Source organism: Lampris incognitus, chromosome 10 (assembly GCF_029633865.1).
Source record: "Lampris incognitus isolate fLamInc1 chromosome 10, fLamInc1.hap2, whole genome shotgun sequence".
In the NCBI taxonomy this organism is placed as follows: Eukaryota; Metazoa; Chordata; class Actinopteri; order Lampriformes; family Lampridae; genus Lampris; species Lampris incognitus.
The window spans coordinates 55,838,095-55,849,535 of record NC_079220.1 but is presented as its reverse complement, the minus strand read 5'-3'; the positions used below and the strand labels follow the sequence as shown (position 1 = coordinate 55,849,535).

The window sequence follows — 11,441 nt, the reverse complement described above, 5'->3', positions numbered from 1 at the left end:
CTCCTTGCCAGCCCGACTGTGTCGTGAAAAGACGGCACATCAAAAGGCCATCGGGGCTGTATTGGGATAGGAGAGACGCACCCAGGTGTAATTACATCTAAACTCGATTTATATTATTCCACCCAAGTCTAGAGAGACAGACAGGCAGACAGACAGCGAGACAGATAGGCAGACAGACAGAGAGAGACAGAGAGACAGATAGGCAGACAGACAGAGACAGACAGATGTCATCGCTTTTCACTACCCCTCTATTGAGCCACCGTGGGGCGGCCCTCTCCCTGGCGGCCTGCCAGGCCGCTACAGATTAGCAGACACAAGCGGTGCCATTCGGTTTCACTTGTAGCTAATTAAACAGGGCACGTGCCAGTGTCCTCCCAACGGTGAGCCCGCGCTGTCATCAAACTTGTTTAACATATGATTGCGCCATGAAAACATTTCCCTGAGGCCAGTACCTGGGGAACCACAATCAAGGCTCAAAACCAAATCTAATAATCAGCAATATGAAGACTGTAGTCTGCACAACCTTGGTTTGGTTTTTTTTAGTAATCATTACTTAACCAACGTTGATTGGAGACCTGCTCTCAGACATTAGAATTAGCCAGTATTGTTGCTCTGTATCAGCTCCTGAGATATATATGCCAGGGTTAATTAAGATCTTACCCATTTGGCTTCCAGCACAATCAGGAGTTAAGCTCTGATAGTTTACTGTAGATGTTACGCTGCTTTGCAGGGAACGTGGAACAACAGTGTTGAGCAGCACCTTGTGGTTCTTTTTGTACCAGGCACACAACACCCAGGTGGATGTGCCCCCCCCCCCCGAATGCTGCGAACTGACCACTGTTTAGAAATGCCTTGCTGGTTGCATGGGTATGAGCAATTCTGGTTCATGTCATAAGCAATCATCGGCTGTCCATAAAGCTACCCTATATATGTGTATACAAACGCACACATTAGGTTAAATTTAAATAGGTTGCCATAGAAAGGCTTTTACAACTTGTTGGAAACAAGTACTGCATCCCCACTGAATATTTAACATCCACCAAAACAGCCTACATGTCAGTTGAGAAAGCCTGCATCATTAGGATGCAAGTCCAACTCTATTGAAATCTATTTTGGTGCAGCTATTCTCCCAACGCAACCGACCTGAGGGGTCATACAGGCTCTGTATGACCCCTCATAAGAGATATTACTTCAGAGATGATGGTAACTGGTCCGCATACAACACAGACACACCTCCCGTGGAAAAAAACAAAACACAAAAATCACCACACCTCAGTTGATTTCCAGCTTGATAGAAAACCTTTTATTTTCCCCCATTCACAAAAGTAAAATAGAAAGGGATAAAATAATTAACGTCCCATCTGCACCACAGTTGAGAAATAAAATACCAGTACTACATCCAATTCATTCGCCAGACTGATTTCAGATTTAAACAAATTATGAATGAGATCTTCACATTCTTTCCCTTCTTCCCTACGGTATGCACCAAGCTGTCTCTCACTCTCAGTCCTGCCACTCTGACATTAAATGAAGAAGAAGAAAAAAACAAACAAAAAAAAGAAAGGAAAAAAATTTTTTTTTAATGGTCCGCTATAAAACAACGAAAACAAAAAACTCTTTAAACAAAGAAAATTGCAGGAAAAGAAACTTTTAAAGTCTAAAACATTTGTGCACTTGGACACAAAATAAAAAAAAAATCAAACCAAAAAACATAAATAAAAAAAAAATCTCATAACGAGTTTCAAAATAAGAAATTAAATAAAAAAACCCTCGACTTGTGGAAAACCTTACGTTTTAGGAAGAGAGCGCGTTTGTGTGTTGAAGTTGGCGTACGGCTACGTCGCGAGGGGTGGTGGAGCCTCGACTTATCGCCCGTTATTTCCGGCACAGGACCGGGGTCCACCCTGAAGCATCTGTGCAATGGATGATTTGATAGTAAATTATTTTGTGCACATCTGTCCTACTCATGACCTGAGAGTGGCCACCCATCCCTCGACATTTGCCCGTCAGTTAACCCCGGGGAACAGTCACCGTTTGGGGGTGGAGCGACTTACAAAAGCGTTTAAAGATCCAAAATACTTTTGCAATAACTTCTCATACATCGATAGCTTTGTGCTAAAAAAATTCCAAGTAATATATATATTAAAATCTATGGCTTATCCAGAAACTACATATCCATAGATGTAAGCAGAGGCCCGAGAAAATGCTTTGAAAATGCATTTTTCTGGACAATCACATATATCTTGGTATTTTCGATTACTGGAAGGTCTGGAGAACCTCCGGATGACCTGAAGTCGAACACACAATCAAATTGAGATACTAACTGCAATGCAAATGTAGATATCCCAGGTGGCCTCATAATTCAGGCATGACGTGGGCGAAAAATACCCAGATACCTTGGGGGCCAGGGCCGGTGCAAAAATTAAGTCTAAGCGGCACTCTCTCATACACACTATTACAGTAAAACAGACAAGTAAACATCCATACAAATCAATTTCACTTTTAACAGAATAGTCCACTATGGACAATGACAAAAAGATACAGCGGGATACAACCACTCCCATACATGCGCTAACCAATGTCAGGGGAGGACAATTCGGATCAAGTCAGTGTATTCCCAGGTATATCCTACACAGTATCAACGGGTGTATATATGGCAAATGGCAACAACTCGCTTATTTGATCTTAAATCTGGAAAATGCGATTCATTAGTCCAACAGCGAGTTAGGCTGCCATCGAAAAAGCTCTTCAAACGCAGATCCCTCGGGTGGTGGGACCCGTTTTAAGATGATCTTAAAAGGGAAAAAAAAAAAAAAATGAAAAAGGAAAGATAGATCACTGAAAAGCATGCAATATTGATCATGACCGTTAAGAAGAGGCCAAAAACAACAGCCGTCTATCTCCACATCTCACGATGCTGTCATTTTACAAAAAAAAAAAAAAGCTTTTATGGAAAAGCAAGTACGTCTCTAAACACATATGGACTGGCAGGAACACCGGGATATGGATCCAAAATACTGTAATTAGGGTGTCCCCCCTCCCCTTGAAACCTTATCAATCCATTTTAGGAGGAGCTACCTTAAAGCTTACCCTATACACAGAGGCCTCAACTCTTACCTATTCGTCTTACCATTGCTTAACAATATCATTATGCTGTTCGCTTACTTTAGCAAGCCATTAACAGTCCTAAAATCACTTATCAAGAATACTATACCTTAAGATCGGTATATTATTATTACTGAGTGTCCTCACGAGTGAGATTCTAAATTTTCTTACAAAAAAAAAGGAAAAAGTGCATGTATATCCACAAGAGACAACTTATTTAACTTGATGCGCTAACTGATGCTTTACCACTCTCTTAAAGTCAATTTTGTAAATACACTAAAAATAAAGATGCAGTAGCAGCAGATGGACTCTTGTCTTGCCAAAAGTATTTGCCCTTTCGTTGCAGCGGGTGATTCTCCAGTCTATCAAATACGATGGACCCTGTTTTAATCTGCTTATAATGGGAGCACGGCGACAAGACACAACCCCACGATTAACTATGGTGACGAGCGGGAGTCGACTACACACCGGATATGGAGAAAAGGGCAAACATAACCAAGCGTCTCCTCGCCACAGCAGCCTCCTCCCGTTGCCGCAGCCGAAAGCGATGACTCAACTTAAAAGTGTGATTAATGTTGGCTCCGATGTCTGTCAGTTAACAAGAGACTGTCACACACGGTTTCATAACTCACTCGTTCTTCAGCTCTCTCGTCTCGGCAAGTAAAACTCAGTTTTCAGACTTAGGATTGCAAGGCTGCGATTCCTGGTAGGAAGGAACAACACGCGCCACGGTGTTAGAACCCTTGAGAAACAACAGACCTAATGTGTTTTTTCATTTCCCCTCAAACGGGAGGGTAAATGAAACATGATTCGAGGGGGGGAGAAGACAAATTCTGCAACCAAAGGAAGAGCAGGGAAACATTCAGTTGAACGTACACTGTAAATCAAGAGGAAAAACATGTATATGTACTCTGTGAATGGTTTATGTGATTTATGTAGTTTGCGTCAAAGGTGCAAATGACTATTGTACATCTCCCGCATTATTACGTAGAAAAGCATCTCATGCTTTTTTTGTTTACCCTCTGGTTGCCCTGGAGGTGGCTGTGATATTTGCGCTACATCTGTCCCTCCACAGTCTGTTATGGGTAATGCCTATAGTACATGAAAGCGATTGCCAGCGTTAAAGGACCTCTCAGCCAGGGCAGCTTGCCGCCGTCTTTACCCACGTTTGTGTGTGTGTGCCAGTCTACTTAATATGTGCATTGTGATATTTTAAACTGTGGCGCCCTGTGCTGGTTCAAATAATTCTTTTATATATGTACGTATCTGCCACCCCCCTCCCAGCCTTCATCTAGCACAACAGAACTATCAGATATAGAAAAGTTGGTGGTTAAAGCCAGCCCCTTCTGCCTACACTTCCCCACCCTCCCCTTTCTAGGATACTTGCGATGTTGTTGGCGAATGTCTGGTCTATTTTTCTTTTTTCTTTTGTTTTTGATTTATTGAGTGTGTCGGATTTAACTAGGCATTTATCCAAGAGGTATGTGTATATCCCCAGATTACCCTCCCACACCCACCACCCTCCTCCCACCCTAAAAGAGACACAGGGCACTGGGGGAAAAGGGGGCCGTCCGCAGAGTGGAGGATCAAGGCCGATCATGTGTCTCCCTCTCCTTTTCTCTCCCCGCGGTCAGGGCAGTGCAATTACACAGATGGATGAGTTCCCCAGCAACCCTCCCCTTAGACGAACCTGAGAAAGACAAGAAGCAGAAAAGGCCATGCATTGAACTGTGGGGAAAAGCAAAGCTGCTGAAATGTGTCAAGAGAATACAGGTCCCAGTAGTGGGCGCTACAACAGAGGAACATTATCTGGATCAGAAAATCATTTGGGAACAAAAGGTATCATTATTTATCAATGAGCTGGGTGTGTCATCATATCCAGAGAGGTGGCAAAGGTTGGGACATTTGAGTGATCTGGCAGGCTTTGTCTGTCCTACCTAACAGGCCAGTGTCCCATATGGACCAGGGAGAGGTTGGGCTAGACACCGTAGCAGGCCGACAGGCGCTCCTTCAGCAGAGGAGGGAACTGTTCCGAGAACTGTTGCCAGTTGTCCTCACCCACCTGGTCCTTGAAGCCATGAAGGATCTGACGACAGCATGCAAAGACAAGTACACAGATGTGTTTCAGAACACAACCTAAACCTCATTCAAGTGTTGTAGGGCTATATTTAAAATTATACTGACAAAAACGTTGCTGAATCTTCTCACTGGGGTTAAGTGCAGTCCTACGAAGCAGATGTTAAGCATTCATAAAGTGTGGCACATCACCTTTTTAAAAATAGGGACACGCGTAATACAGTCACACATAACTTACTATGTTCCTCTAAAAGAATACCATACTTTCTATGAAGTTAAAACACATAACATCTTCAAATATATTTTCCTTGCGTCATTTGCTCATGTTAACTATAAAATTAAAGTTGTTGCTAACACTACTGGACTGCCAGGTGAACGGACTTCCTGTTCTCACAGGTGAGGAAGTTGAAAGCTGGTTGGGATGCACTGTGTCAACTGCAACAAGCAATTCCACTTCAAATCCGATTTTGTCCCTATTCAAAACATTCCGAATAAACCAAACAAATCAAGATGTGACTGGACTGTGAGCGCCCCATTTTTGAAAAGGACATACATCATGGTTTAAGGGTTTAAATGCCTGCCCCACTGGACTGTGTAAAAGTCCAGTTATGAGATTTAGCAATGTGGTCAAGTTTCTCAATACAGAGGTCGATCAGAGTAGCCTTCCACTTTACAATCCTGACTGTCAGACCGAGATAGTTAAAGGGTAATTCCAGTATTTTTAAATCTAGTCCCTATTGTCCCATCATTTGGAGTCTAAATGACTAATCGGGACAAAAACTTTTGGAATTGGTCCAGTATCGAGTAGAGCTGTCCCTGGAATGTACTTCCAGCTGGGCCCAACTGACACTAGTCAGACACCAATAGCCCCCCACACAGCAGCAGTCCAACAGTCGAGTACTGCTCCCTCTGAGGGTCTCGTATCATACTGCAACAACCCACCGAGGGCTCGACATAGCCGACTGAAGACAAGAACCCCCTTGACCTTGCATCGAACACTGCATGGAGTACCGAGTCAGCAGTCATACCTCTGAGATATAACTGCACGAAGGTTAGAGGACCAAGAAGCCGCCAAGCAGATGTCTTCCACTGACACTCCCCTGAAAAGTGCTGTAGAGGATGCAATGCCTCTTGTACAGCACCCTCAGGCCCACAGAGGCGGGGCTGCCTATAGCATCGTAACTCTTGCGGATTGCGTCACAAATCTAGTGGGCAGGCTGTTGCACCAACAGAGTAGCTCCCTGAGCCCAACAACCATGGCAGATAAATACTCAGTCAAATTTCTTAGTAGGAGGAAAGAACGCTCTCAGACGAATGACCCTCAACCTGAATGACGTGACGACCCTCGACCAGAAGGACGGTTTGAGGCGTAATTCCACCGATCCGTTGTCGTCACTGACAGACATGCAGGAGGGATGCACCGACAAGGCTCACAGATCCCCTGCCCTCTTGGCTGAAGTAAAAGAACAGCCAAGAGAGTAGCCATCTTGATAGATAACAACTCCAAGCTCACCTGGCCAAGTAGTTCAAACGGCGGGCCAGCCAACCAGTTAGAACCGTTTGCAGGTCCCATTGAGGAACAAGGCATCGAGTAGGGAACCTCAGCCTACAGACCCCCATCAGGAAGCGTGTGGCTTGACCAAGGGGTCAAGCGCCAAGGGGTGCCCAGTTTCTCCGAGTACGTCAGTCCGGGAGGCTGGACTTGGTGAGCTAACACGTCTACACCTGTTGGGGGTAGGTGCGTTAGCTCACTACATCTGGTCGGCTATGTCCGGGGAGAGGCTCAATTCCTCCTGGAGCAGGCCCCCTCCAGACATCTTGTCTTCCCCCGCACTGAGAGACCCCAGGACATGGCGGGCTTTCAAGGAGCGGAGATGTTTATCTGCCCATATCAGCCTGGAGACCGTCATACCGTGCAGGACCGGGACTCCAGAAGGTTTATGTGGTGAGGAGCACCAGACCAAATTTCCCCCCCACACTGGTTTGATGGAGGGCCCTCCCCAGCCAGCCAGGGAAGCATCTGTGAAGACCTGAATACAGTGGGGGACGCACCCCAGCCGAACTCCCTCGCGGAGACGGCCAGGAGGGTCCCAAAAATCTCACATCTCTCCACACCAGTGCAGGGACATGGGGCTCGTGCTGTTTGTCTCCGATTGGGTTCAGTCACACGACCCAACATTGCAGATTTCTCATAGCAGCCCTAGATGCACCACTGGGGGAGCTGCGGACATCATTCCAAAGAGGGACATGGCACTCCCTCCCGGCACCGAGACCAATGGTAAAACGCATCGAGTCAGCCACAACAGAACCACCACACGCTCCTCTGACAGATGCACCATCACAGCGTGGGAGTCCAGAAGCAGACTGAGGTAGGGCCTCTGCTGGCTCAGCTGAAGGGCACTCTTGATGGGGATTATAGTGAAGCCCAGCTGCATGACGTGATGGATGACCAGGGCTGTATGTATCAGCCAGTCGTCAATATTAGTCAAGATTCTCACCCCTTTCGCCGCGAGCAGTTCCAGTGCCTTTTCCACACATTTGGAGAACGTGAGCGGAGCCAGGGAGTAACCAAACGGAGATGGGTGTATTGATAGATCTGTCCTCCCAGCGCGAAACGCAGGGACTTCTTGTGACGTGGCAGAATGGGGATGTCGAAATACGCGTCCATCACGTGTGGTTTTGGATGTTTACAAAAGAACTAGTCCCGCCGAATCTTATCAGAGCTGTCAATTTATTTCCAAAGTCATGGCTGAATATTTAGTAGCTGATTTTGACAATATGGATGAGGCATTTGAATTCGATGGCCGCCCGTATTTGTTTGAGCCAGAGTATACAAACGGAAGAGCTCCTAGAGATTGGAGAGAGATAAAGGGGCAACAGGCAGAGGAGGATGAACCAGCTTCTTTGGCAGGCAGTGGTCATCGACCGAAACCGGCAATCAGTCTCCGGTTTCATATACATGCATTTGCATTCATATGCATATGATCACAGTCATTACACATCAGAACGTGATTCCATAAAGTGGAATCAGTTCAGTTCATCTGGACACCAAGTTCAGTGGGAGAAATGTCTACACCCAACCTTATAAACAGCACAGTTGCATAACGTGATGAAACGTTTCCCCAACTAAACCTTGTGTCCAGATTAACTGAATCAATTTTCTGGGATCAAAACCTAATGTGTAATGATGGTGACCAGTTTATGAAACCGGCATATGAATGCGTATGCAACTGGCGATCACCGATCACATATGAAACAGGCGACTGACGGTTCCATATGCATTAAGTTCAGGCACCATGTCAAGTAGATGCAAAAGTAATTACTAATCACATGACATGTTAACAGGAAAGTTAACATGTCATGTTAACATGTCAAATTAAATAAATGTTTGCGCTCATATGGGGGTGCTCACCTTATAAAACATGTCTCTCAAATCATCCTTGGGGTTGACCCATGAGGCCACAGCATCACAGAAGAAAATGAAGTCCTAAAAACACACAATGAGAACACTCATTTTGTCACTTCGTTGATTTGATGCAGGTTCATTTGAAACCTCTTCTTCTCTTGCTCCAATGATCTCAGAGTGTAAAATATGTCTACCTAATTTATTCAGATTTCGAATGTCTGTTTAGGGTTCATCATAGATCCAAACAAGAGTGGGGGAGGGCATTATAAAGTAATCAATTGTTCAATACCAGATATCCCATATGCAAAAGGCCCACATCTGATAAAACTCTGAAACTCCATCACCTCACCTGAACCACACCACCGGGGTTGACGCCGATCATCATGCAGATGCCCCGGAATGCAGAATCCTTCTCTTCATTATCCCTAATATTCCTCAATGATGTACACCTGGGAAGAGAAGCAGTTAAATAAAGGGGAAATAACCATCCATGTAAGTCTAAGTCTACATTCAAAGAGTAAGCAAAGCAATTAAAACCAGTTTTTCTCAAAAACAAAAGCCTTTGCAATTCTCCTATGTTGCAACCCACAGGAGCAATAAGTCCATTATAAAAATAATTTCTCTTGATAGCATTCCAACATGCTTATAACCACCCACAAAGGGGGGGGGGGTTCTTTAAAATCTGGATCAGAGAATAACATGGGAACAAAATGTATCACTGTTTGTCAATGAGCTGGGTGTCTCATCATATCCAGATGCTAAACAGTGGGTAAGCATTCAGCAAAGGGGAACCATCTTAACCACACGCATGCACAGACAATGACTCACCATGGTCTGATGAACTGCTGCAGCTGTGGCGCCACCTCCTGGGGACAGACATAACCTAGCCTGCCAATAGTAATGGCTGCACAAACAGGGAGACACAAAAAATTCAGCTCAAAGGAGACCAGGAAAGCAGAGCATGGTCTGACAGAATCAAGGCATTTTACTGCCCACACTCAGAGCCATAACGTCTTCAAAAGAAATTCCGATTTCGAATGTCTGTTTCAGAGATCATCATTGATGAGGAACGATTGTGTGCGTGCATGCGTGTGTCTGCATTTATACCGGTGTTCTCTAGCAGGGTCTTGGGTGTGTTGGGTCTGTTGATGATCTCCACTAAGTGCGGCAGAACCATGCCCACATATGGCTGCATCTCTGCACCTACAGACAAAAGAACAGTGGGGGGGTTGGGAGTGACATTGTCAACTATCAGAATTTCCTCTGTCCACCCACGATAGTGCTCCAAAAGTGTGGAATGACCTCTTATCACTGCTGCCATTTTCACTGTGTCACTACACTTAAAACATTGAGCAAATTTGGACAGAATCAAGCCATTTGGCAGCACTTTCAATTAGTCTCAAGAATAAACATAATTGGAGGGCATTAAGAGGAAAAAAGACAGCCCGGTGATAGTTGGCTATATTTTTCAGTCATGAAAAAGGCATAATTTTCTTGTCGATATAAAATTAACAACAATGGCTGATCATCTGACCCATCAAGAATATCAATTAAACCCAGTTACTTAGAATTATAGTATAAACTATGAATTTTTTATCTTTAAAGTGCCAAGAATTTACAGCCTTCACACATATGACTCTTAACACTCAGCATATTGTTTCATGGAGTTAACTGTTAGGACATTGGATTATTGGATACCTTTCTTGTTTGCAGCATGAAGCTTTTTATACACTTGGGGAATGGAGAAAAAAACTCAAAGGATTTACAGGAGGAAAATGAGCCACTACTTGACATAAAAGTGGAGTAGAATCACAACTGGAATGACAGCCATGTTTCATCCCAGCATTTTAAGGATTCTCCCTTCAACTCAAGGAAACATGACCACCAGCAGAAAGCATTTTAATTAAAATGCGATGCAGCTCTAGTGTAGGCAGAAGACTCTGTGGTCTTCTGAGTTCACAGGACCATTTGTGACATGTCGCTTATTTTTTGTTGTGTGAAAACCAATCTAACGTTTATATTTTCCAGCCTTATAACAGCTACACAAATCTATCAATTTTCTGCAACACTGATCAAAACACCAAGAACGTAGATTGAGTTTTCTTATTTTTGCTGATTGCCTGAATTAATTTGGGTTATATGCATGAGAGGAAGTCTCAGGATCTCCGATTCTTGTTTGATTTTGCACCCTTGGACTAAAAAGTGATGATTGGTTGGTTTCCCTAAGCTCACCTGGACAATCCCCTGTCTGTGGCTTGACACTTCTGCCTGTGGGGATATCATACACACACACTGTCACTAGGCTGATTGGATGATGCACAACGGCTGACCTGGCATGCACACACTCGCGCGCACGCACATGGGTAGACGCACTGCAACTGCATAACCTGATGGGCTTTGGGGTAATGTATCATCTCAAGACGTAAAGTTACACAAATAGAGGCTTCATGCTCTGTTCAGTTACGCAAGCGGTAATCTACATCGTAATTCGGTCGGAAATTTTTTTACCAGCAAACTGCACAACACTGTTGTTTTCATGTTCAGTAGAGTCAAAGTCTGAGATGCACACAGCAATGCACACATCATTACAACTGTGCTTCCAATAACAACATTTTAGAGAGAAAAGTGCAGGAAGTCTCACAGGAAAGTCACAGCGAACACAAAGAGCTGTTGTTATCGTTGACATGCAGATTTGTTAGCACATGAGGTGCAGTCTGTTCGACCCGTTTTGGAACACCACATGGTAACCAATTGTATCAGTGTGTATCTATGAGTTGGGCCTTTCATCATATCCAGATTGTTAAGGAGAGAGCACAAAAGAAGCAAACATTTAGAAGACAGGAAAAGGACAAAA

General features: G+C 44.3%; 1 protein-coding gene across 1 annotated transcript in view; it reads right to left on the bottom strand.

Annotated features, from left to right (window-relative positions):
- Positions 1 to 4,609: 4,609 nt before the first annotated feature.
- The window catches only part of LOC130119097 (transportin-2), a 29,732-nt gene continuing 22,900 nt past the window's right edge, over positions 4,610 to 11,441 (bottom strand). Inside the window, exons 20-25 of the mRNA XM_056287500.1 lie at positions 9,695 to 9,790; positions 9,416 to 9,491; positions 8,937 to 9,036; positions 8,594 to 8,668; positions 5,043 to 5,191; positions 4,610 to 4,795 (exon numbers count right to left, since the gene is read on the bottom strand). Of these exons, the coding sequence (XP_056143475.1) occupies positions 5,084 to 5,191; positions 8,594 to 8,668; positions 8,937 to 9,036; positions 9,416 to 9,491; positions 9,695 to 9,790 (455 nt within the window). The 3' untranslated portion in view covers positions 4,610 to 4,795; positions 5,043 to 5,083. The remainder of the gene's footprint in view (positions 4,796 to 5,042; positions 5,192 to 8,593; positions 8,669 to 8,936; positions 9,037 to 9,415; positions 9,492 to 9,694; positions 9,791 to 11,441) is intronic.